The sequence below is a fragment of the Athalia rosae genome, chromosome 7, assembly GCF_917208135.1.
Source record: "Athalia rosae chromosome 7, iyAthRosa1.1, whole genome shotgun sequence".
Lineage (NCBI taxonomy): Eukaryota > Metazoa > Arthropoda > Insecta > Hymenoptera > Athaliidae > Athalia > Athalia rosae.
Window position 1 is genome coordinate 15,929,503 of NC_064032.1, and position 24,482 is coordinate 15,953,984.

The window sequence follows — 24,482 nt, forward strand, 5'->3', positions numbered from 1 at the left end:
CCTTTCCATCCAGGGACGACCGGAATTCGCGAGTCACCTGCGATGATCTGACCCCAACGCATGTGTGATCGCGATGTTTGTTCGTTTGCTGATCAATTGGCGAGAAAACGAGGATTGAAAGGGGGGGGACCGGAAATTCTATTTTCACAAAATTCGTGGAAGTCCGACCAAGCATCTCCCGCAGAAGAGGAGGAATCGAATTGAACTTCGGGCTAATTTATTCCGGAAGGACGAAATCGCTTCCTTTTTCGCCTCGCGAGTGAGTTCGATTTTTGATTACCTGTATCCTGTAAATGTCGAGTATGTGAAACGCGTGGGACGTATTCCGCCTTCAAGGATTATTACAGGTACTTCCTGTTAGTTACAGAATTTTTATTTATCGATCGACAGTCTTGATTCTCTCCAAAATGAAACTCGGATCAGATGTCAAACTATGAAACACGAGATGAAAAATCAATAGGTACTTAGATAACGGTAAAACAAATAAAGAAAATCTTGTTCCAGAATATGCGGTGTGCCGCCGATCCTAACCGGCGACTCGGCTCGCCAGTTCGTACGCCGTTCCGATGGGGTTCAGGATCGGGTGAGGAAGTTTACGTTCCCGTTTAAATCCTGTTTGGCTCAAGTCCCCGTGGGGATCGTCGACCGCTACCGCCTTCGCCCTGGCACTCGACGAGGAACCGTAAACACCGAGCTTACCCAGCGGCGTATCGAACCCAACGCTTTGGAGGAAATTGGAAATAAGAGTAAGGATATCGTCGTCGTTGTCGTGTTTTTTCCTCACAGTTTGATTCATACCTTCGATTATCGGCTTCACTTTCGGCGAGCGATGCCGCTCCTCGACGATTACCTGATACAGTAATGAGATATGCAGAAATCGGTAACAATTTCGTTCAAAGGAAATAATACTTACGGAACCGCGACGGAGCCGCAGTCGCAACGGCGACGAGAATGCAGAAAAAAATCAGAGCTACTTTCATCGCGACGCAATCGTATTTGGAAACTGACCGTTGACAACAATTCGGAGGATTTATAAAGCGCTTGCAGTCCAGCACCGAAATAAGTGGGAGTTTCCAATTTTCAAATAGTACTCGTTACGACGAACACCTCGGGGTGAATTTCCTAAACGATTCCATGAAATATTTTCATCTTTTTACAATCTATAAATCGGAGCGAGGGATCTCTTTATTTTCATTCGAATCGCCGCGCACGGTGACAAACGATTTTTTCGACGCCTTGAAGAAGAAACGCACACTCACGTATCCACCGGTGTATCAACTGATTTATTCATAATTGTTATTTGGCCATGAAATATAATGCTAGGGCCGAAGACCGGGATAACTTTCACTTGGAAATCCCAATCTCAACGACGAGTACGTCTGTACGCAACCGTCCAGCGACAGCCTACGCACGTTACATAAGAGAAACCGATGATAATATCGAAAATCTGCATTACGCGAACGAACAAATAACTACTTCTCCAGTCTGGTTGGCTGAAATTAATTTTTGTTATCCGATAAAATTCACTTCCTCGAAGATTTCAAGGCCCTCGTCGAGCCTTTTTTTTTCTAATTATTCATCTTGTGTACCTTGGGCGTCATTTTACCGACCAGTTTTGAGAAACTCAATGCCTGGCAGGAATTTAGCGGCTGTCGGAATAACAAGAGAGATGAATATAGCGCTGGCAAAAAAAAATTTGTGAAAAACTAGTGGCGATACAAATTAAAATTCAACGATACACCCAGTATGGCAATAACAAAATTCTGTAGGACACACGGTAGATAAAAATAATGAGACATAGAGTCGTGAAAATACATCGTAGTAATTTATTATTATGTTCGGCTATACGATCGTAAATGCTATCGTCATTTTAATCAACATTCGCACATGAGGTTGAACGGTCAGCGTTTCGTTTTTTTCCTCTCTTCAATTAAATCGAAGACACAAACAATACATCGTACATACCACATAACTTCGATGCATATACCGCCGCAACACGAGATGAGTATGTGAGGAATTGTTGACGAAAAACAGGATACGTTGTACCGAATCAAGCTAGAGGATACAATACAGCCAATAACGTGAAAATAAGAAATATACACGTACACGTATAATGATAGATGAGGAGATTAAATTGCAAATCGTTGCAAATCGTTATTCCTCGGTATACGACGTGCGGTGTTGCGAGGTATGCGCGTTGATGATAATTTTTCTAATGTCCTGGTACGGCTCAAACGATTTTACGAATCGCGATCCCGTGAATCGGATGAAGACTTCTTCAAAACGATCGGTCGACGAGAGCGTACGATTTGTTGCGTAGATTTTTTTTAGTCAGCGCGTAACTCCAAAGTAAATATAATATAATCCGTCGTTACTCGTCAATATGTATAACAGTCGTATTATATGTCGTAGTCGGCATATTTGATAATAATCGCGATTAAATAACGTACGTTAAGCGCTAAAAACGAGCATGTTTCTGGTATCGATCGTGGCCTGACTAGAAGCAGAACTTTTCGATTCGAAATTTTGTCCGTAGCCGCCGCTCTGAGCCTCGGAGTTGGCGTTCGCGTTAGCCTGTGCTCCGCCGTGTCCCGCCCCCGAGTTCGCCGACGACGTTGCCGAGGACAAAGCGATCGCGTTCCCGGATCCGCTCGAGGAACTCGCCTTGCTCGAACTGGAAGCCTGCGCCGACCCGGAGAGTCCGGATCCAAACACGGAAGAGATCGCATCGGAAACGGCGTTCGAACTTCCGGCACCACCCGAAACTTCCGACGACGATTTGCTGGAACTGGTCGCCTGAAGGTTGCCGGACGAACCGCCCGATCCGAAGACCGAGGAGATCGCGTCGCCGACCGCGTCGGAAGATCCGCCGTTCCCGTGGCCCCCGGTGTTCGCTCCGCTCCCGTAGTTGCCGTAGCCCGCGCCGCCGCTTCCCGAATTCGCGTTGGCGTTCGAAGCGGCGTTCGACGACGAGGTGCCCGGAGTTCCTCCGTAACTTCCACCGCCGTAGTTGCCGCTGGATTGCCGATCGTCGGAGCCACCGAGGACGGTGGAAGAAACGCCCGGAACGCCGCCGAGAGACCCGGAGCCACTCAGTTGCAAGTTACCTTGGTAATTGGAATTCGACTCGCTCTTCTGATCGTACGATCCCCCCAGTACCGTCGAGGAAACCCCGGGGATGCCGTAATGGTTGCCGGCGTTCGCGTTCATCCCTGAGGAACCACCGTACTGCCCACCGCTCTGCCCACCGTACTGCTGGTCGTACGAGCCACCTAGAACCGTCGAGGACACTCCCGGAACAGTATGAAGGGATCCGGAGCCCCCGAGATGCAAGGTCCCCTCGACATTGGCGTTGGTGTCGCTTTTTTGGTCGTAGCTTCCCAGCACCGTGGAATCCACCCCGGGAATACCGTGGGCTTCCAAGGTTCCCGCGTTCGTTACTCCCGTGCCTTTCTGTCCGTACGCCGCATTCGCACCGGCGTTGGAATTGGCGTTGGAGGAAGAAGCTGATTGCGAGTTGAAAAAGGGGTTCACGCTGCCCTCGGTACGTTGATTTTGACCGTAACCTTGACCCTGACTAACGGCGTTGTTTTGGTTGTTTTGGCCGTACGATCCCACGTAGTTGCCGGCCTTATTTCCCTGCGTGGATCCGAGGTATGCAGTTCCCGAAGAACCGGCATTGCTTTCGGCTTGACTCTGCGCCGTCGCTCCTGCGTTTCCATAAGCGTCCGACGATCCGCTGCCGAGGAACGGGTTGGAGTGGTAGTTGTTTTGACCTCCGACTTGACCTTGGAATCCCAGACCGAATTCACTGCCGTGAGCAACGCCTGAAAAAGATGAAGCAAAGGTTCACCATGTAGACATACGTCGCTTCGGCAAATTATGACGGTATCTACCGACGGTTGATTACAGAAGTAACGGCTAACAACTTACCTGGTTCAACTTCTGTGATTATGATTATTTCGTCAGGCTGCGAGTATTGTTGCTGGTATGGCCGAGGACCGGGACCGGGACCGGGACGAGGACGAGGACGATGATGAGGATGGGGATGAGCGGGAGGATGCGATCCGGGATTTACTCCGAATCCGGGGCCATCGATAAATATCGGCACCACCACGACTTGACCTTCGCCGCTTCCGGAGCCGTGTTCTCGATTATGGGTTAGTAGACCTTCTCCGTACTGGGATTGACCCCGATAGTCGTAGTGAGAATGACCTTGAGTATGCTGAGCATTACCTTGACTGTACTGAGATTGCCCTTGGCCGTACTGAGATTGCCCTTGGCCGTATTGATATTGTCCTTGACCCTCGCCGTAACTGCCGCCCGCTATTTGAGGACCAGTCCGATGAACTTGACTTTGACCGTTCGAGCTTCCCGCGTTAGCGTTCCCGTAGGAATTCCCGTGGTCGCCGGTTTGCCGTTGTTGCTGGTAACCGTTGCCACCTGCGCCGTAGTTTCCTCCGTAATTCCCGTAGCCTCCGTTCCCTCCGTTACCGTAGGTCAAACCCTTCGCGCTCGAGTCGGCGGCGGCGTTACTCCCGGAACTTCCGTATCCTCCGGAAGAAGCGGAGGCCTCGGATTTTGCGTTCGCGTCAGACCCGCCGTATCCTGTAATCGGAGCGAATGATCAGCCCGGACTCGGACGATTGGCGAGATATTATTCGTCACCTACCGTTTTGTCCGGAATCGGCTGAAGCGGAGGACTGAGCGTTCGCGTTCGCCCCGCCGTAACCACCGTATCCGTAATTCGCCTTCGACTGGGCGTTCGCGGAGGCGGAACCACCCCCGGCGTTGGAATTAGCCGATGCCGAGGAGTGCGCCAGACTGGCTCCGAAGCCGAGACCTCCGAGGTTGAAGCCCGTGCTGAGGGATTCGCTGTCGGCGCGCGCGTTGTTCCCGTTTCCTCGGGGATGAAAGATACCCAGAGGGTCCAGAAGACCTCCCAGTAAACCTGCCGAGTCGCAGGTCCCGAGTCATTGGGGGGATTTCGTTTGCGTACCGTTATCGACAACCGTGGGGAAGGTGACTTACCTGGTTCGGCGAAGACGCCGTCAGTCACTAAAAGTAAGGCGATAAACGTCACTGAACACTTCGCTAATTCCATAATGTCTGCTGCGTGTGCTCGGGCGGTCCGGACTGTTGAACGAAACTCATCCACCGTTCGAAACCACCGCGTGCGTTTCAAAGTCAAAGATCGACTGAATCTCTCCAATAAGAAGCAACATCTTATATACGCGACGGGCTCGCGCTCTCGAGGCTGTTCAATAATTGTCCGAAAAACCGCAAGTGATTTTTAGTCATTTCCAAAATGGAATGGCAATTATCACGCGAACGGTTTACGACCTAATGACGATCCGTCGCCTCGGCCCCCACCGCAAAATTACCCGCGACAAAACCCAGCTGCGAAGATCATCCGAAACCCTTTCCTTCGCGAAGCGTGACAATAAATTATCGACTCGCATCGCGATCTCGGTTATGACGATATCTCTCCGACGGCAGTCACTCACGGTCACGGCCCTCGCACACTTCGAAGAAAGAACTGACATTTTTCGCACCGATGACCGAAGCCACGCGATTATCGCACCGGCATTAATTTTATCGTCAAAGCGTACGCGGAGCTTGTATTACTTCGAGTTTCTATTTCGGAGACCATTTTTACCCGTCCTTTCGTTGATTCGACGCGCCATTCCTAACGCTGACGATCAGTTTCCACGCAGAAACACGACGAATGATCGATCGATGAAATCGGCGAACGATCCTCGCCCCCTTCCGAAACGAGTGACCTTAACTCGATGCGATTTCTTGGATTTGGTTCATTTTTTTTTTTTTCAATCATCGCGAACGATTCGCCTCATCGTCGGACGGGACACTCTGTATCGCAACGTACGAGCGGATCCTGTTCGTAATTCGGCCTTGGCTGAATATTTTTTCCAATTGTTACACAAAATTAATTTATTCACGGTTTTTCTGGTAATGAGAATCCGCGAAGCGGTTAGCCTATTGTGCGCCACGATGAATAATTTCGATCAAGATACGAGTTCAAATCCCGCATCATGATGTAAAAATGCAGCGCGCCGAGTGTCTTGTCTATACCGGTATGTTACATACAGGAAAAACCTATGATTACATTATTATTCCCATCAGCGAATTATAGCTTCGTAAAAATTATATGTTTTGCACGTGGAAATTAAACGGACGCTGCATACGCCGAGACGCACGTACCTACAGCGCACAAGTATATTCCTACTCGATGCGCGCTCCGCAATTTTTGCGCTCGATCCACCCCAAGAGAATCCCATGGATTTTCAGAACGAGGGATCGTCTCTTCGGGAACCTTTGTTTCCCTTTGAATGTATACTACGCAGCTTCACGTTCTTATTCTGTCCCTTTGTCCGATTTCAATATTGTTTTTTGATCATTCGGACGAAGCTGGGGAAACTATTGATCGGACTCTGGAACATTTCGACACAGGTACTCGTGCACAGGATACAGGCGATGATTCATTATCGCCGCATATCCGGGAATTCCTTCCCTCCGATTTCCGTTCGTCGCAATTGATATCACGAATCGCGTCTCATCGTAAAGCTGCGATCCGCCAGGCTCCGGGGATCTCCGTTGCCCGCTGCAGCTTACGCAATGCACCTACCGTTTGCACGTCGTGTTCCCGAGACTCCCCGGGAATCCCTGACACCGGATTCCACGTAAGTTCGACCCGCGATCGCGCTTACCTCGAATCGAGACTGCATCGTAATTGCAGCCACAAGTCTCTCGTCGAACCTGAATCGGTTCGATCGAACGGACGTGTCCGAATAAAAGAAATTCATCGGGTTCACAGTCCGCTCCTCTCTGACGTCGCCGCGCGTTGCAGGTCACGAAAAAATCATCCACGCGAGCGAGCTCATAGGATCGGATAAAAATTGTATCGCGTGGAATTGCGTGACGACGGACGTCGGTTGCATAGCTACGATACTCGTCGGATAAATGGATGTTTATTAATCGGGCGAACTTTTATAGACATCGATCGCCGTACGGTCGGCCGATTGTTGATAAAAACCAAGGAAAGTAAGCGCCGATCACGGTCGAACTGTGCGCGCGTGAAATTCTTTGAGGCCAGAATATCATCCGACATGGAGAACCGTCGATTCTGCGGTAATTAGCAAACCCGTTTCTCAAACTAAAATATTTATTACTCAACGGTGGCAGTGGCTCTCCGCGGTTGATTTACCCGATGAGCGTACGCGTACTTTCGTACGTATGATTTGTTTACACTCGCACAACGATTATCGCGTGGTGGTTACACCACGATGAAAGTAAATCCGGTTGGTTGCAAGGTCGTGACACGCGGCTGACAATGAGTTTTGATGAATAGCAGTCTTTGATTGAATTAACGATGGCCAAGCCTATGGAGCCCCAGATTAGTCTCTGAATTCGGACCGCACTTCCACGATTTTTTTTCATCGAGTCTTCTGTGGTATTCTGATGTACTTTGGAATCCAAATCCGAAAGCCAAAATCATCTACTCATGTAATCGATCGAGTAATCATCGATTATTCGCTCTTGGGAGCAGAAAAATTAAGACACGATGGGTCGAAATATTCGAATTTCTCAATTCACCAGCAAACCCGAGCTTTGCTAGAGTCAGGTAGCCACGGGTGCGCGGTTTGTTGTGGGGCGTCACCTTCGGGGCTGAGCAGAGGTCACACCCCACAACAAACCGCGCGCCCGTGGCTACCTGATTCCAGCTAAGCTCGGGTTTGCTGGTGAATTGAGAAATTCGAATATTTCGACCCATCGTGTCTTAATTTTTCTGCTCCCAAGAGCGAATAATCGATGATTACTCGATCGATTACATGAGTAGATGATTTTGGCTTTTAAATTTGGATTTCTGAGCTGATTACACGTGAGATTACCCTTGAAAAGCCAAAAAAAAATTCGATTTTTGAGCAAAAAATAAATCGCTGTTTTAATTGGGTTTAATATGCTTTTCTGACGTATTTTGATCTCAGAAATCCGAATCTGGAAGAAAAAATGATCTATCTCTAAAATTGACCGAGTTATCGCCAATTTTCAGCTTTTTGGGGTCAAAAATAAAAAATTTATTTTATAGTCTATCTTAATGTAATTTGAGCTCAGGAATACGAATCCGGAAGAAAAATTGATCCATCTTAAAAAATGACCGAATTATCCCCATTTTTTCGCATTTTTTACCATAAAAATGGAGATATCTCGAAGGGAAAAAATCGTAGCTCAATTTTCTCAACGGATTCGTGTTCCTGAGGTCAAAATACGTAAGAAAAGTGCCATACGATCAATTTTAAAAAATAAAAATTTTTGGCCAAAATTTGAGATTTTTCCAAGGGGTACCCCTTACGATTTTTTCAAATTTTGGCAAAAAATTTTTATTTTTTAAAATTGATCGTATGGCACTTTTCTTATGTATTTTGACCTCCGGAACACGAATCCGTCGTCCAAATTGAGCTACGATTTTTTCCCTTCGAGATATCCTCAAATTTATACCAAAAATCGCGAAAAAATGGGGATAACTCGGTCATTTTTTAAGATAGATCAATTTTTCTTCCGGATTCGGATTCCTGAGCTCAAATTACATTAAAATAGACCATAAAATAAATTTTTTATTTTCGACCCCGAAAAGATGAAAATTGGCGATAACTCGATAAATTTTATAGATAGATCAATTTTTCTTTTGGATTCGGATTCCTGAGGTCAAAATACGTCAGAAAAGTGTAATACAATCAATTTTTAAACTACTTTACTTTTGGCCCAAAAATCGAATTTTTTTTTGGCTTTTCAAGGGTAATCTCACGTGTAATCAGCTCAGAAATCCAAATTTAAAAGCCAAAATCATCTACTCATGTAATCGATCGAGTAATCATCGATTATTCGCTCTTGGGTGTAGAAAAATTAAGACACGATGGGTCGAAATATTCGAATTTCTCAATTCACCAGCAAACCCGAGCTTTGCTGGAGTCAGGTAGCCACGGGCGCTCGGTTTGTTGTGGGGCGTAACCTCTGCACAGCCCCGAAGGTGACGTCTCACAACAAAACGCTACGCTGCTGGCTACCTGACTCCAGCAAAACTCGGGATCGCTGGTGAATTGAGAAATTCGAATATTACGACCCTTGCATGAATTGGGACGGATCAAATTGGGTCCACGACTGAAACCAATCGATGTCTTGTAATTTTTCTGCTCCCAGCAGCGAATGATTGATGATTACTCGATGGATTGCACGAGTAGATGATTTTGTCTTTCGGATTTGGATTCCAATTTATCGATCCAAAAGGTGAAAAATCAAGGATATTTCGATGGGAAAAATTCGTAGCCCAATTTAGCCAATGAATTTGTGTTCCGTACGCGAGAATTAATTCAGTGCATCATATTTGCAGAATACTGCAATGTAGCAGTTGATACAAATGCGCGAGTGATCACTGTAATTGCAACTCAATAAAACTAGGCGTTTCTTTTTACGTTTCATGATAGTTTCGTTTAATACTGACTTGCCAAATCATCGTAGCTGGTACAATACTCCGAGTAAAACTACAACATTATACCCATGTAATTTTACACACCTTATACCGACATGGTATACATACGTACAGAGTAAGCGACGAATCGCAAGAACTCGAGACATTTCGTCGATCGATTGATAGCAACAAATCGAAAGATTGAATTACTGAAATTATGATCCAGAAAAATTTTCAACGTATCAGATATAATACCTGTCGCGAGTGAAATTGACGTGACACTCGCACGCTGTTTTTTCATCATTTATATTTGGGGGGAGAAAAAAAGAGTCGACAAACAACAGTGGAAAGGAAAACGAATAATAAATTCTTGGGGTGGCATAAAATATTCCCCGTATCAAAAATGGTTCGGTGTACATCTCATAAGAAATATAGAATTATAGGAAACTCCTCAAATCCTCGATTCTCTGTTCAGTTCTATCATGGACTCATTTCATTTCACTCTCAATCATTATTGTCTTTTTATACGCGTTTGGGAAAATATTAAATGTCGTCATCGTCATCGTTACGATTATCACTATAGCTATCGTTATCCTTAACATTATTATTAACATTCTAACGATTACCTCACATATTCGCACGTAGATTCAATATCCCGATTTTTCACTCATCATTCTCTTCGCACCGGCGGCATTATTTTATTAAAACATACCGTGCGAGTATAATCTATCGTCCGTGTGACACTTACGTTCAAGCTCCCACAAAATCCCAATTATTGTAATAGGCAACGGACTTGGAGGAATTGACGTAATTTTCATATATTATTTCGGCATGGAATACCGCATGCATCAACTAATCCTACGGTCAAATAGTCAAACGACACATCATGTCGATTCACCTGTTATACTCGTTTGCTCGTCAATCTCGTATCACGCACCTGCGGCTAACAATAATCTATGCGTCGAGTCGTTGCGAAGTTCCAGATGTTGGAACATGGTCGATACAGGTGTGGCGATATTCCTCACGCGAATCCACCCTGACATTATTCGGTGTTACGGATAATTTTAATTCCGACGAATAACGTGACGGTTGCCGCGACGATCGACGGATCCGCGGCGGTGGAACCTATCGTAGAAATATCTCTCCATCGACGATCCTCGGTTAATTATTGGTACATTACGACAAACTTCTCCAATTACTTTCTTCCAGTCATCGTGAGATCCGTCGGGGTGGAAATCGATCGCAACTCGTATCGCCCAACGAATAGAGAGAGAGATTCTGCCTCGAGTGTTGTTCGGTGTCGACTATTTATACTTTTATTCGCTACTGCCTATGTCTATTTACGGAAGTGGACTCTGGTCGGTGGAAGCCGGTGTTTTCGTCGAAGCGACGCTCTCCGTGTCACTGCCGGACCCTCCCTGTTCCGTCGCGGGAACCTCCCCCGCGCGATGAGCTTCCCCGTAATTTCTCAGATACTCGACGACCTGCTCGTGTCCAAAAGTCTGGGCCTCGTTGATCGGAAGATTCCCCCACCTTTTCGGAAATGAGAAAGAAACAAATTTTATCATCATCCTCCCTTAGCGCGGATCGAGCAAAATCACCTGTCCTTCGGATCGTGCGGGACGCCGCATTGTTCGATAAGAAATTCTACGCAATCCAAGTGCCCTTCGCTAGCTGCTAGATGCAAAGCCGTCCGCCCGTCGTAGTCCGACAATGTCATGTCCATGCCGCTCAAGCGATGCCTAGAACGATGTCGCGGGAGAAATAAAAATCGTGACTAGCGTGCGATCTCGCGGATCGTATGTAGCGAACAATTTCCGAATCGTTGCAGCCCTTACCTTCGCATGGCGGTAACGTCGCCGCTGGCGGCGCTGAACAATAAATTCACGATCGAAAGTCCTTTGGTCTCGTACTTGTGCCTCCGCGGGTCCTTCTTATTGGTGGCGTGCTTCAAGTTGTCGTACCTATGATCATAGTAGGTGCTAAAGGTGCTAACCAGGTTCTTGTCGGGATTTATGTTCATATTATATGTTTATAATGTTGGCGTGAATACGACATGTTCGCGCAGGGGTTCGGGCGAGATGAAGAGTGAGGAGAGAAGAGACAAGAGAAAAAGAAAGCATTTAATAAAAACGATAAGAAAAAGTTATCGGTTATCGCGACGACGAACGTCCGCTACGCACCTGTGGAAATTGAATTCGGAAACGAGTTCCTCGCAGAATTGAACGCCCCTGCAGGAATTCCCGAGGGGATCGAGGGGTGGCGACCACGTGCAGATCCCCATAACGTTCGGAATAACGACCAGGAGGCTTCCGGAGACCCCGGACTTGGCTGGAATTCCGACCTGTGCGAACATTCGATCGGTATAGAAATCGTCCGACGTCTCGTTGCCATGAATTGGAAAGCGAGTAAGACCTTGAACGCGAACTGTCCGCTGTAATCGTACATTCCGCAACTGTGCATCAGACTCAAAACGTCCCGTACGCTGTCCGGTTTCAGGACCTTTTCTTCCGTTATCGGGCAAATCCCTCCGTTCGCCAAGGTCGCCGCCATCACCGACATCGATTCGCAATTCGCTTCCATGGCGCAGCACTGGACAATTATTTTGGATCAGTTCCGATGGCGATGATTCGTTTATTTTTATTATCCTCACCTGAAAATAGAAGTCCATTATTTCCCTGAGATTCGTTTTATCGGGATAGCAATTGTGCTCCCGCATGTAGAATCCCAGAGCGTAGTTCCGATCGGCGGCCTCCCTTTCCGACAAGAACACAGCGTTGTTGAAGCTGAGACTCTCGCCCCCCGCCAATCTTTTGAAATAATTCATCGTGAAGTCGAATTTCTCCGCCAAGGTCATCTCCGGCTTTATCAAGGTCTTCAGCAACGAACAGACGAGTATCGCTCCGGCGTTTATCATCGGGTTGTGAGGCTTCTCTGTAACGATAATTGGCAAAGATCAAATTTCGATGGACCGCGTCGGCGAACGCGAGCGAATCTCAACAGAGATTAAATACGAGTCACGGAGAACAATGCGAACGGCCTTCGAGAAGCGTGACCTCGTCAGTTCTAACATTTCGAACAAACTATCTCCTAGCGGCTGCTAGGTGGTCGATTGTGGACTTTTTTAATTATCGGCAATCGATCCCAACCAGCGTTCGTCGCGTTGCGGACAGGCACGAAGCCGTGACGCACGCCGCGAGGTGCAACGGGACGATACCGTTACGATCCGGCCGTTCTTCGAATTCGACATCGATCGATGAAATGATGGAAAATTATTCCTCGATCGGATCAAACGAAACGACGCAACGCGGAAACGTGACGAAAGACCACTCACTGTTGTAGTCCAGAACAAGCTCGTTGAAGTTCCTCCCCGATGGCTCCTGCCCTACGTACTGGTGCACGGTTTCCTGACCCAGTCGTTCGAGTGCAATCGCATAGGTGAGCGGTTTGCTGCAACTTTGGAGTGTGAAGGGAACCGATGTGTCCCCTATGCTGAATCTCTGCCCGTCGATCGTACAGACGGAAACGCCCCAATATTCCGGATTCATTCTAGCGAGTTGCGGGATGTAAGACGCCACCTTGCCCTCGGTGTTCGTTTTGCACTTCCAGTAAAAATCCTCTATGTGTTTCGTGAATCCCGACCAGTCCGGAATTATGAACTGGTGACGAAACGCCCGCGATATCAACACGATGTTGGGAGTTATGATCCTACGAGCAAAAAGATCGGGATACAGCAGTCGATCGTCAAAAGCCATCCTATTGCTCGGTTACCTCCTGAATTGTTCGCGGTCTAACTTTTGCGTCTCGTGCGAGACGCCTTCGTTTCCCCCGGACTTTAATTGTTCCTTTTTCAAGTTATCCGAAAGTTCCTGAAGCCTCGGGTCGTTCTTTCTCAGCCCCGTACTTCTCAATGCCTCGAATAAGGATGTACACAAATCGTCGTTAATACCCAACGTTCGTTCGCTCGTTTGTTATATTATTTACTTACGGCGAGAAATTTTCCCACGGGCAGCAGTCCCGTTTCCTCATTTTTGAACATGTCGAACAGAACATCTTCGGCGTTCCTCACTTGGTCCTGATCTCTGGCGCTGAAATTATCGTCGTAAAATTTTCAATGAACCAACGTTCGATAGACCCCCGATAACGTTGATAACAACGACAACGATTACAACAACGATAAAAAAAACTAATTGGAATGAAAGCCGAAGTATTCGTGGCGAAGCGGGTAGGGGACGTCGGGACGTCGATAATAATCAGACCGATCGGATGAGATCAGATCCGGATCGTACCTTGCAGGGCAAATGATATGCGAACGACGTTTGAAAATCTCCTGAAAATACGTTTTACCGGTCAGTCGTGCATTCAGATAAGCCTTGACGATGATTCCGCACATTAATAATAAAATGAACCCGCGATTCATCGACCAGAAATCACACCCCGCCAACGTAAAATTATTTCGATGACAGTTCTCGCGCTTCTTCGCAGACATGCACGAGATATACCGGGGAAATAAAATAATAGAAAAAAACAAGAGATCGCAAACGACCGAGATAAAAACAAAGAAATGACGGAAAATCGTTAGCAGGCACAAACGTCATACGCGCGGTAAAAAAAAAAAACAAAAAAAAACAAAAAAAAATGACGTTAATTAGAAATCATAATCTGCGGGATCCGCTAAAAAAATATTTCACACTACTCCATGCAGTTTTTGAAGAGCACGGATAATTAGGGTACTCACTACATATAGTGGCTGTCATGAATGAAGCTGTACTCGCTGTAAAATATGTAACAAAAAAGAAGAGCAGAGATTAGCAGTTTTATTGGTAGTAATTGTGTTACGGTTACCTAAGGAATCTCGCTAGAAGTTTGACGAATCTATCCGAATGAGCTCCGCCGCTACGTCTTTTATTAATCGAGTTGCTATTGTAATCGTTAGGCATAATTGTCGTTCTTCCGTATCCCTAATCGTGCGCGTGAATCGGTATCGACGTCTCCTTCACGCGTTCAATTTTATCGAACAAATTTCAACAACTCAACGGAATTTTATGTTCACTCGCTTCGAAATAGCCGTAAGAACGGAACGTTCGCGTCACATATCCAATAAGATTCACGAGGATCGATATTCGCCTCGTCGCTTCGACGAGTCCTTTTTCCGACGACGGACTCTCAAATCAGAATTATATCGCTGCTTCGCCTCGCTTCGCGTCGGGCCCGGAGACTTGTGGCGGATCTCGCGGTATCCTCGATATCTTATACAAGCTCTTTCCGACCGGATTCAACCTCCCTTCGAGTTTTATAAATTAGCCGAAATTACTTGAGTAAACCGCGCGAGTTGTTTACGCGTGCGAATCGTACGAAGAGCCGTCCTATGGCATTTAGAAATTAGCGTTATTCGGATGCCGTCGAACGACGAGAGCCTCAAAATATCACAAACGACGAACTCTGCCGACAATTATCCCACCGTCTTTGTCGAAATTCGAGACGGTCGAAGGTGTCAAATCTCGCGAATCGCGCCCGCCGTTATATCGTGACGACGGTGAGTCAATTTTATATATGTATATATTCAACGATTCTCACCGATTCAAACGACTTATTTCCTCCGAATCTTCCAAATAATAATTGTACGGTTCAAAATCGTCCATTGTCTCAAAACGCTACACCGTATCGATATCGCCCGATAATATTACGACTGATTCTGAGGAAGACGCGAGATCGAACGCAGCGTTTCAATTGCCAGTTGAGAGCTCGTTGCATCTCGCTTATAAGTTTCAGCGGAGTCGACGGATGTTAACACCAATTATTTTCCATCGATTGGCCATCGATTTCTAATCACGTGAGCCGAACATGAGACGACCCACCGCGATATTTCTATAACTTTCCTGCGACTTTAATTCCATGGAGTATCGCTCTGTCCTCTCACAGTTAGAAACGTACACGTGCGTACGTACGTACATAGGTACACCCATACGGCAATAACTAAACTCGAAGGCAATCGAAGATTTATTGACCGGCTAAATTGCCATCGATCCCATTTCAATATCTATGATATTATGTAACCGCCTATCGCACGACATAACTATGTTTCCGAAGTAATAACTCGCATGATTGTTCGACGATCGCATCGTTATAATTCATCTTCACGGTGTTACATTTAGTTTCATGTTTCGCACGGTTTGAGTACGTCGACGTGTTTATGTATACCTGTATACCTGCGGTAAATGCGATAAATCAATGTAAATATACCTACATACATATATTATTCATATAGTACGGATCAATTTGAACGTTTCCGTTGATTGTTCAAGTCACACAGGAAAACCGAGAGCAGCTGGCGCACTCGATGGGAGTGATAATTTTTTCGACGCACCGCGGGCAAAAACCAACACCGATTAGGGAAACGAACCGCCCCGATTCATCCGTACGCACGATACGTCTGCAATGTCTGCAATTTCCGCACCGCATGCGAAATCGACCCATCGCCTGGGGTGAGAAGTGATAAAAATTTATACCGATTCGATAGCGAGCGAAGTGACACGATACGCGATCGCCGATTCATCGTATGGTTGCGTAAAATGACGTAACGTAGCCACAGCTGCTCAAACTCGTAGCGAACTCGTTATACTACCTACGAACAATCGTTGACTGGAGAATTTAGACAATTTTCTTACAATAGGATTATAGGCGAGGAATGTTCTTGCATACCGTAGATGTGATTGCCGTAAATCGAGTCCGTTTCCGAAAGCTGCGTCTATATACCTCGATATGCCAAATTTCATTTTCTTCCCATCAGGAACGGCAGCCAGGCGCTGCATTGGAGAAAAAGAATTCATGAAAGAAATTCGTACGCCGTCGCTCGATTATGGAACGGTGAGACCTGAGCGCGATCGTACGATTGTACGTACGTACGAGCGATCGTGTTACGAGGAAACCGGCAAAGGGATTGGCGGTGCAGGGAGGCGCGCCAGCTGAGAGTATTGATCGCCGAATGGATGAACGCTTAAAACCCGTGCACGGCTCACGAACCGAATTCGCAACGTTTGCGAACCGGTTGCACCCTGAGGGGAATTTCTCCCGACCGCGGAACAGCCCTCGTCCAATTCTCCCGGATCATCCGATAGTTAGTTACGCAGTTACGCAGTCCGGTCTCTTTCTTACCAAATGACGTACGACAGAGCTGGTAACGCGTAATCGGCTACGATACGCCAAAGTACACACCTGATTCGTACACGACCACCTACGGTGTGTAAAGATACAATGCGAACCGCGGCATTGAGTACGCAGCTCTTTCTCATTGATATTTCTGTCTCTCAGCCGGCGTGGAAAAGCAAGGAGAAATTGGGCGAGATAAAAATATGTAAAACACGAGGCGTCGCGGGTGCAGAGGGGTCGACGCAGGTAGCAGGTGGAGGAATCAAGTTGGATCAAAGCCTAAACGCGAGACCTTGTTGAATCGGGACGCGGTGACGTCTGACGGCTGAGCGAATCAGTTGTCTCTTGGTTGTTGCAGTAAAACAACTGAGGAGATTATTTTAGTCACACAAATTCGGTCATTGCCAGCGCCCACGTGGTACCACCCGGCATACGAGAATTACACATGCCGACTCTACGACGAGGATAAAAATCAAACATTCGCTCATTCCGAGAATAATTCGTCACGAGTTCACCGGCAGATATCTCATTTCTTCCGTCACGCTCGCCACCGCCGCTAATTAAAAGCGTTAATCACGGCGTGCAAAAAAAAGCAAAAGGAGTTGAGCTCACGCTGCGGTTTGACCGATCGAATGACGAACTATCGCCGACACACGTAATGCGCGATATCGATTTTGAATTAAAAGCGTACCTTATTGTGCGCGTGCAATTTCCTCGAGGTACATTTTTCGGTGATTTTAGCCGAAACTCGTAAAACTTTTCCAATTTCTCTGTACATTTTTTCCCGACGTCGAAGAACGCGCCAACTTGGAGATTATCTCGATTGCTTCTTTCAATCAATCCGACCCGTGAAGTGGAAGGAAAAATTCGACGCTCGTTTCGTGCGTTACTTCCTCGATTCGGTATCCCTCTCTCTTTGGACACTCGCGGTACGACGTACACGAAACGCGACGCTCGACGTCGCGACGACTAGAATGTGCCCCAACGGAGATACCGCGGTGAAACGACCCTGGTAGGCCTATGGAATCGCCGACCAGGCATGCGCTATTCAAACACCGAATATTTCGATCATATTCCGATCGGATCTCGAGCGGCATTAAAACGAGCGCGAACGTTCACCGAGGATTATCGTGGGTCGAGCACGCGAATCACCGCTGAGACTCGACGTATCTTGATTCGGATATCCGAATATATGCGAACTGCATCGATCTCCCCGCTGAAGTAATCGAGTCGCCGGCAATCTGTATCACTCTGAAAAGCGAGACATTTGAAATACCTGGACGAATGGGTGCTGCTCTTATCGTAGCTTTTATCAGGATTTCTTTACCGTACTGACACCCCAGTCGACACACCCCAGGTAACGCTGGTCGCCCGTACTTCAGCTCCGTTCACTGTGCTACCGAACGTACCCTTCGAGAACTACGCCTTCGCGTCATCATCCCCTAGCTCCTTTTGAACTGATCGTGCGAAATACGACACAATAATCGAGAAGGTAGGGTTTCTCGCACAAGCATTGCTCAATTTTTATTCACTCTCGACCAGAGCAGATGGAAATCGTATGAACTTGAATCCATATTCGAAACGCAACAATGCCCGACTCGGCATGATTGATCGGCGGGCGTCATTGTACACCCCGAGGGCGTCGATCGTCGACGTGGATTCGGCGTTCGGCGACACTCGACGCAACTCGAGAATCGGCTGCCGAGGAAGACGAATCTCCGGTAGAGACCGTTCTCCGTAGAAGGTGGGCTATATCGATCGACTATACGACACAGCGTTGGAAACGACGCGACCCTTATTTGTGTACATGAGTACACCCGCTCGGTTTCTACAGCAACGCAACACGCGTTATGCTATGACCCTATACGTATATTTTGGTGATCGCGTAGTATATCGGATTCCGTTGAGATGATCATTTCGCAGGATGACCGAGCGGACGAAACCGCCGACAATTGCGACGAGTACGGTGAAAAATCGGTGGAGAATACCCCGGAATCGGAATCTACGAATCCCAATTGTAAGTCTACCGAAACAGATTATCTTCGAGACGTGACCGCAGCAGCTGAGAAGATAACGCAGGCTCTGAAATCAACCCTCGACTTCCTGGAGCGATCGGTACTGACTACGCATTCAATTTGATATGCCAGACGTCAGATTTGTGTCTCCGCTTGGTCCGCAGTTAGAAACAGATATTTTATTCAACTTCCCCCTGTCCTGTTTGCCGTAGGACCCCCTCTGCGATTCGTACTTGGACTCGGACGATCGCCTCGACCGCCAACGAGATGACCATTCGCATCCTCCTCACATCTTTCTTACTGACCTACGATTTCTGGTGGAGTATACCGAAAAACTGATCGGACCCACTCCCTCGCAGCAACAGGAACGTGACAGAAAGTTACGTCATGCGATCAGAACTAGCGGAAGAACTGAAATGGACATCAAAAGTTAGTATTAGCTGTACTATACATATGTATACGTATGTATAAAGTAGATTCAGATTGATGGAGAAGAATCCACGAGGTGATTATTCTTCGCAGGCGTGAGCGAGGCTCTTGCTGCCCAGAAATTGGACCATGAAAAATCGATTGAAAACTTTAATTCGGAACTGCGGGGGTGTCGAGCTGCCGGTTATCGGAAGAGGGCCGAAATTAGGAATGACGTGGATGAGATAGTGTTAGCATCGATCGTCCGTGAATGATTTTTTTCCACCACGATTCACGGCGAGTTATCGAATTTCAGAAACACATCGGAGACCAACATGGCCGAATATTTCAAAGAATCAATCGTCAGACAAGACCTGCTTCGTTTGGAGACTCGGGAGGTCGAGGAGAGATTGAAAGAATTACGCCACGATGATATCCTCGCGGAAAAAGTACTCAAGGATAAACGGTGAGAAATTTTTGCTGCCGAGGTATTTTTCAGTGCATTTGTACAATCAATGGCTAACACTTGACATCAGATGCCGCGTTGAATCGGATCTACTGAATCAGGTTGCGAGGTACGACAATGACATCGGAGATCGTCACAGCAGCATGGAGAATTTTTCGGAAATACATCGCGCCCTGAAATCCGAGAGAAAAGCGCTTGAGGTAATTTGCATGCTGCGTATTGTATATCGCTTCGATCGGAAATGAGAGCTGATCGAGATCGTCACGGACGATGCGAACTGCATCTGATCGAATATTATTTCACGTATAATTATAGGATGACGTGATGGTGAATCTCCGCACTCTGCACGACGAGCTGCAGTTGGAAAAAGCGGAAACATTGCTCAAAATTCGTAACGAAAAGGTTGAAAGGTTCGTCAGAAATAGAGCTGCTATAGTCGTCCAAAGAGCATGGCGAGCGTTTTCGCAGCGTCGCTGGGCGAAGAAGAAGAAGAAATCGAGAAAGAAGTAAAAGATCGACATCGGTAGAACTTCGTGGCAACTTCAGCGCGCGGCGATTTGAACAACGGTGCTTACCGCGTAACCGTAGATGTCAAACCCCCACAAACGACCGCTCCTACCTCCTCTCTCGATCAAGCTCCTCACTATTAGCACACGACTTTCGAAGGTAAAATTCGCTTTGAATAAATAGATCGATGAAATAAAAAACACCCACTTACGATTACTTCCCCAGCAGTTGCGGAGGATCCGCAGGTGTCGGGGCCAGCTTCATGATCGGTCAATCCTCAGCTAATGAAATGTAAAAGAAGCGAATGTAGTTATCTTCTGATTAGCAGATTCAGCGGTTCTGAATCCGTTGAAACAGCAATTCAATGCTCACGAATCGAATCTTTTACATGTAGATCCAATCGAGTTTCTGCAAAAACGAACGAAAGAAAATTATATACATCGAAGTACTAGAAAATATACTGAATTTATTCAGCTGCAACATTTGTGTCGATAATATTCAATTTGAACGTATTTGTTAATTATTATTTTCTGTAAACTAAATTTCATTGCACAAACAAGAACTTCTTCGTCGTCGAAGTAACGAATAACTTAGAAATATCGTTTAAAAACCTTCGAGCCAATTATAGTTCTAATCTCTCCCCTGCATCATAGTATCGGTAACCTCCGTGTATGTGCGATGATAGCGATTCAAATATGGGTTGTCGATATCAATCGATGTGTACGGTATGAATTTAATAATTTTTTTTCTTCTTTTTTTCTTCCACCGTTGCGCATGTCCAAATTGGGGGTTCTCTAAAGCTTGGCTGGGGACATTCGCAGTCAGGCGTGCGGGAGCTCCGAGGGACGATCGTTACCGCCGTATCGTTGCCATCCTCTAATCTTCAGTCAACGTACCGCGTTGATTGGAGCAGCTGTGGAAATCGACACATCGAATCGCCACGATCTAATGCGTGTGACTTGACCAGGTAATCTGCATCCACAATTCCGGAAAACAGGTAAAAAAAAAAACTAACAATTTTCTTCGTTGTACAGCAAGGGTCTCCCCTAAGCGTCGTTCGTCTATCAACTGTGCTTATCGGTTGGTTGAAATTAATGTTTATTTGCAGCTGCCGATTGAAAGAAGGGAAAAGAAAAACATAAGTATCCAAAAAATAATAATAAAACCAGAGAGCGGCAAAGAAGAGCTATCTGAAAGACGAGGCATCAGGGGATGGACCACTTTGTTTGAAGATTAACAGGTAGGAGTCGGACAGTAATTAGCGATAAACAAATGGGACAGAAAAATCTGGAGAAATTGATTAGATTTTTTATTATTTTGAAACTTCGATCGAAGGCACTTGTATAAAACTGAATAACGCACCCTTTTCATCCGTATTTACATTACATGATTTATGTTAATGAAATTTCCGTTGAATCTCCGCTTTCTCATTTCTTCGGACTATACGTATACTATACTCTAATTATCACCCTGCCTGTTGATCTGATTTGATTTGAATTGGTCACACATTTTTCATTGTGCATGTATAATGATTGATGCATTACCACGCAGGTGTAGAATCTACATCGAAGGCCTGCAAGCCCCCGGGACGCTCGTAAATCAGGCATAGATAATTGGATCGAATCGCGAGAAGAGGTTCACCAAATGAGATGGCAACCGGATAATTTAAGCTGATTAGCTTAAATTCAAGCTTTGGAGAAGAGTGGAAACTAGTTTAAAAACTATGAATGAGAAAATGACTTTGACATTCCACTCTCCTATAATGGAGGAAGTTGAGAGAGGGCTGTTTTCCGAAGGCTTGGAACAGCGCAAGGAAGCGTTCAAGGGAGACAAGGAATTGATGAGGGAAACCACGAGGTTCGTCACCGACGTCATCGAAACTGCTACCAACGAAGCTTCGAAAAGGAAATGCCTCCAATCGGTAATTGAATTGAACTACAACGATTACAAATTCTCGGATAATAAGTGCCAATTCACACCTTATTTTTTTCTTTCACGTGTTTCAGGATTTCCAGGCAGATGAAGGTAAATCTTTTTATCCACATATTATACTCATCATTATCTAGAATAGTCGGTACATTCTATACCATAGTAAATCTAGATGAGCGTGCTCGCTTACAGTTATAAGTAGAAGTATTGTAGTAGAAGAATTGACATTTCTTCAACTTTGTTTAATTTGCCATTTGGGAAAAAAAAAAAGAAATAACTGATCAGCCGCAAGGGTGATTCAATGCAAATTTACTAAGCTCTTTTTCGCGGTAAATGACCTATCGAGCTTTTATCGTGCGTAGATGGTCTTACAATTAGATCTGCTTACGCAAAAAATATAAATTTCACCGGTCATTTTTAGATTGGTATACGTGATCCCTTTCGGACACAGCGCTTTTCAGTCATTCGACAATAGTAGGGTGCTCCTTAAGCTCCGAGCTTCTCTTCAAATTTTTTTCGGTAGGGAGAAGGTAATGATGAAATAAAATGTACGCTGCAGGAAGTAGTTTGAGAGGTGGCGATCGCTTGAATGGCTGGAACTCGAGGGCTCGTGGCTTCTGCAGTCGAATCCTGAACGCAGTTTGCCCCTGCATTACGGCCAATGGTAAATTGTAGACCCTTAGTCTCTCTCTCTTTTCTCCCTCTCTCTTTCTCTTTCTTTTTCTCTTTCTTTTTCTCTCTCTCTCTCTCTCACTCCATGTGTAAATCGTTGAGAATTCAAGCACACTGCAAGTGAATATATCGACAACAATGAACAACAATAGAATATTTAGAGACATACGTATATGCCGTACGAAACTCTGCAGCATCGTTTCATCATCGCACAACGATTCACAACGCAAATTCATCATCATCGCAATAATCATCACCAACAATATCGGGCTGCCCATAACAGAAACGGGATCTCTTTTCTCGGACTCTTAAAATTGTCATACACACTCCGCATACGTAGGCATGATAATTGTGTAGCGATGCTGTCATTGAAGTATAGATTAGGCGAACGAACCAAAATTGTTCTCACAATCAGCTATAGTTGATGGCAACTATCATTTACCAAATACAGTGCATCGCATGCTGTGGCGTACGACCATGCAAATTAGTTGTAAGAAAAAGAAATTGATTTATTCGTGACTCATACAGCAGAGAATAATCTCTGATGCAAATTTTATATATGGATACCTTTCATCTTTTTCCCCATAGAATTTATCAGCTGGGCAACATATCGCTTCACGAGACCTTAACCATCCACAGGATCGATTCGTGGAAGTCCCGCTAAATTATACGTTTACAAGCACAATAATTCGGAGATGTATCTTATCGGAGATATATCGGAATGTATTCTAATCGTATTGATCGAGAAAACCGGTCGCAATGGCGCGAATGCAATAATTGATATCTTATAAAGCGTGGAACGTAAGATGCAAACACGAGACGAAAACCATGAAAAACGTAATGATAAATTCAATTCTACGACTTAATCTAGGAAACACATACTGTATTGGTAAATGTTTGTAATAAGGGTGAATTCAATTAACGCTCGTATGACAATCAGAAAATGAACTCTTATAATCCGGAATCGATCACCCGTATTAATAGGAATAATTATATTCAGGGTCTCCCAAAAAAAGCCAATTTTAAAATGTGGATAAAAGCTGAACGCGTAACCAACCCCATTCAATCTTCATCATCTGGGAATAAGAAGAATGAAGCTTTAATAAATGCGTTTTTGAAATTCCCGTCCGTTGCCGAGATGTGTCACGCGTTTGAAAAAGAAGTTTCGAAAAAATCGTTGCCGGAATAATAACCGGTGAGGCCAAGAAATATCAATCTTGAACTCTAGGTATTCTGCACGGAATCTATACTTATATGTTATACTTACATGAAATCAATAATATCGTAGGTATAGTATAATATATGGACCTATACACATGTACCTACCTATGCCTATATACATATTGAATGTATTTTTTTAATTTAACAAAGAATTGTATACCAATATATTCTCTTTTCGGACATCCGGAATATTATTGCACAAACATTCCGAACTATATAAATGTATGATCGATAATATTTGTATAAATCTGGTGCGAAACGATTTGTATTCGTTCGAAGTGTATATGTGTAGATCATAAGTAAGAGCATTATTGATTTAATCTTCATCCAGAAATCCAGGTCTTGTGTTTCTGCACTTATGAACCTCTGCATTCATTGCTTGGTGACCATTGATAATCGATGATGCAACGCCATACCGAAAACAGTGTGCTAAGAAAGTTTTCCGTATTCTGATGAAAATGAAATTGTAGGATAGAATAGTGTGGTAGAGTGTGCTGGCCATCATGAGTGTGTATGGAAAATTGATTTATTATATCTGAAATTGACAATCAATAAAAATTAAATATCGATCATTTGGGGACAGATTATGGAGAACATTAATTGACTAATTATGAGCTATCTTTTCTAATTA

General features: G+C 45.4%; 5 protein-coding genes across 14 annotated transcripts; 2 read left to right on the forward strand and 3 right to left on the reverse strand.

Annotated features, from left to right (window-relative positions):
* Window positions 1–361: 361 nt before the first annotated feature.
* LOC125501707 lies at window positions 362–1,665 on the reverse strand. The gene is made up of 3 exons (XM_048658170.1): window positions 914–1,665; window positions 799–850; window positions 362–722 (listed from the first exon to the last, which is right to left on the reverse strand). Exons 1-3 carry the CDS (start codon window positions 978–980, stop codon window positions 527–529), a joined length of 315 nt encoding a protein of 104 aa, XP_048514127.1. The 5' UTR covers window positions 981–1,665; the 3' UTR covers window positions 362–526.
* On the forward strand, window positions 610–20,509 carry LOC105683268. 3 transcript variants are annotated; one of them, XR_007279315.1, is made up of 7 exons: window positions 610–746; window positions 18,861–19,077; window positions 19,171–19,306; window positions 19,373–19,522; window positions 19,593–19,722; window positions 19,838–20,188; window positions 20,255–20,509. XR_007279315.1 is itself a non-coding variant. In XM_048658157.1 (6 exons), exons 2-6 carry the CDS (start codon window positions 19,065–19,067, stop codon window positions 20,030–20,032), a joined length of 624 nt encoding a protein of 207 aa, XP_048514114.1. In that variant the 5' UTR covers window positions 610–746; window positions 18,861–19,064; the 3' UTR covers window positions 20,033–20,509. The 3 variants fall into 3 exon arrangements, 1 of the variants encoding a protein (XP_048514114.1); XR_007279314.1 differs by having other exon boundaries at window positions 20,258–20,509; XM_048658157.1 differs by having other exon boundaries at window positions 19,838–20,509.
* On the reverse strand, window positions 1,804–5,364 carry LOC105683305 (uncharacterized transmembrane protein DDB_G0289901-like). Of its 2 annotated transcripts, none has more exons than XM_012395827.3 (4): window positions 5,032–5,364; window positions 4,673–4,951; window positions 3,934–4,608; window positions 1,804–3,827 (listed from the first exon to the last, which is right to left on the reverse strand). In XM_012395827.3, exons 1-4 carry the CDS (start codon window positions 5,102–5,104, stop codon window positions 2,452–2,454), a joined length of 2,403 nt encoding a protein of 800 aa, XP_012251250.2. In that variant the 5' UTR covers window positions 5,105–5,364; the 3' UTR covers window positions 1,804–2,451. The 2 variants fall into 2 exon arrangements, with proteins under 2 accessions (XP_012251250.2, XP_012251251.2); XM_012395828.3 differs by having other exon boundaries at window positions 4,237–4,608; window positions 5,032–5,352.
* Window positions 4,022–24,423, forward strand: LOC125501706. 2 transcript variants are annotated; one of them, XM_048658167.1, is made up of 7 exons: window positions 4,022–4,160; window positions 20,830–21,026; window positions 21,138–21,269; window positions 21,581–21,950; window positions 22,036–22,054; window positions 22,518–22,622; window positions 23,219–24,423. In XM_048658167.1, the coding sequence occupies exons 4-7, from the start codon at window positions 21,753–21,755 to the stop codon at window positions 23,257–23,259; spliced, it is 363 nt and encodes a 120-aa protein (XP_048514124.1). In that variant the 5' UTR covers window positions 4,022–4,160; window positions 20,830–21,026; window positions 21,138–21,269; window positions 21,581–21,752; the 3' UTR covers window positions 23,260–24,423. The 2 variants fall into 2 exon arrangements, with proteins under 2 accessions (XP_048514124.1, XP_048514126.1); XM_048658169.1 differs by having other exon boundaries at window positions 23,631–24,423.
* Window positions 9,482–17,541, reverse strand: LOC105683266 (glutaminase kidney isoform, mitochondrial). Of its 6 annotated transcripts, XM_012395745.3 has the most exons (12): window positions 17,325–17,541; window positions 16,187–16,290; window positions 14,223–14,258; window positions 13,473–13,572; window positions 13,256–13,398; window positions 12,819–13,192; window positions 12,138–12,418; window positions 11,900–12,076; window positions 11,668–11,828; window positions 11,323–11,448; window positions 11,086–11,226; window positions 9,482–11,017 (listed from the first exon to the last, which is right to left on the reverse strand). In XM_012395745.3, the coding sequence occupies exons 1-12, from the start codon at window positions 17,409–17,411 to the stop codon at window positions 10,825–10,827; spliced, it is 1,923 nt and encodes a 640-aa protein (XP_012251168.2). In that variant the 5' UTR covers window positions 17,412–17,541; the 3' UTR covers window positions 9,482–10,824. The 6 variants fall into 6 exon arrangements, with proteins under 6 accessions (XP_012251168.2, XP_020706494.2, XP_012251169.2 ...); XM_020850835.2 differs by lacking the exon at window positions 14,223–14,258; XM_012395746.3 differs by lacking the exons at window positions 16,187–16,290; window positions 17,325–17,541 and adding an exon at window positions 14,330–15,777.
* Window positions 24,424–24,482: the final 59 nt, after the last annotated feature.

Bases quoted from the DNA above. Each gene is read 5' to 3' on its own strand.
- LOC125501707 (XM_048658170.1), bottom strand. From the start codon at position 980: ATGAAAGTAGCTCTGATTTTTTTCTGCATTCTCGTCGCCGTTGCGACT. The intron at 851-913 runs GTAAGTATTATT...TTACTGTATCAG, and splicing joins TGCGGCTCCGTCGCGGTTCC to GTAATCGTCGAGGAGCGGCA. The intron at 723-798 runs GTATGAATCAAA...TTTCCTCCAAAG, and splicing joins AGTGAAGCCGATAATCGAAG to CGTTGGGTTCGATACGCCGC.
- LOC105683305 (XM_012395827.3), bottom strand. From the start codon at position 5,104: ATGGAATTAGCGAAGTGTTCAGTGACGTTTATCGCCTTACTTTTAGTG. The intron at 4,609-4,672 runs GTAGGTGACGAA...CTCCGATTACAG, and splicing joins AGCCGATTCCGGACAAAACG to GATACGGCGGGTCTGACGCG. The intron at 3,828-3,933 runs GTAAGTTGTTAG...CATCTTTTTCAG, and splicing joins AATCACAGAAGTTGAACCAG to GCGTTGCTCACGGCAGTGAA.
- LOC105683266 (XM_012395745.3), bottom strand. From the start codon at position 17,411: ATGTACAGAGAAATTGGAAAAGTTTTACGAGTTTCGGCTAAAATCACC. The intron at 13,573-14,222 runs GTGAGTACCCTA...CGATAATTTCAG, and splicing joins CATGACAGCCACTATATGTA to CGCCAGAGATCAGGACCAAG. The intron at 12,077-12,137 runs GTGAGGATAATA...ATAATTGTCCAG, and splicing joins TAATGGACTTCTATTTTCAG to TGCTGCGCCATGGAAGCGAA.
- LOC105683268 (XM_048658157.1), top strand. The intron at 19,307-19,372 runs GTTAGCATCGAT...ATCGAATTTCAG, and splicing joins AATGACGTGGATGAGATAGT to AAACACATCGGAGACCAACA. The intron at 19,523-19,592 runs GTGAGAAATTTT...ACTTGACATCAG, and splicing joins AAAGTACTCAAGGATAAACG to ATGCCGCGTTGAATCGGATC.
- LOC125501706 (XM_048658167.1), top strand. From the start codon at position 21,753: ATGAATGAGAAAATGACTTTGACATTCCACTCTCCTATAATGGAGGAA. The intron at 22,623-23,218 runs GTAAATTGTAGA...TTTTCCCCATAG, and splicing joins CCCCTGCATTACGGCCAATG to AATTTATCAGCTGGGCAACA.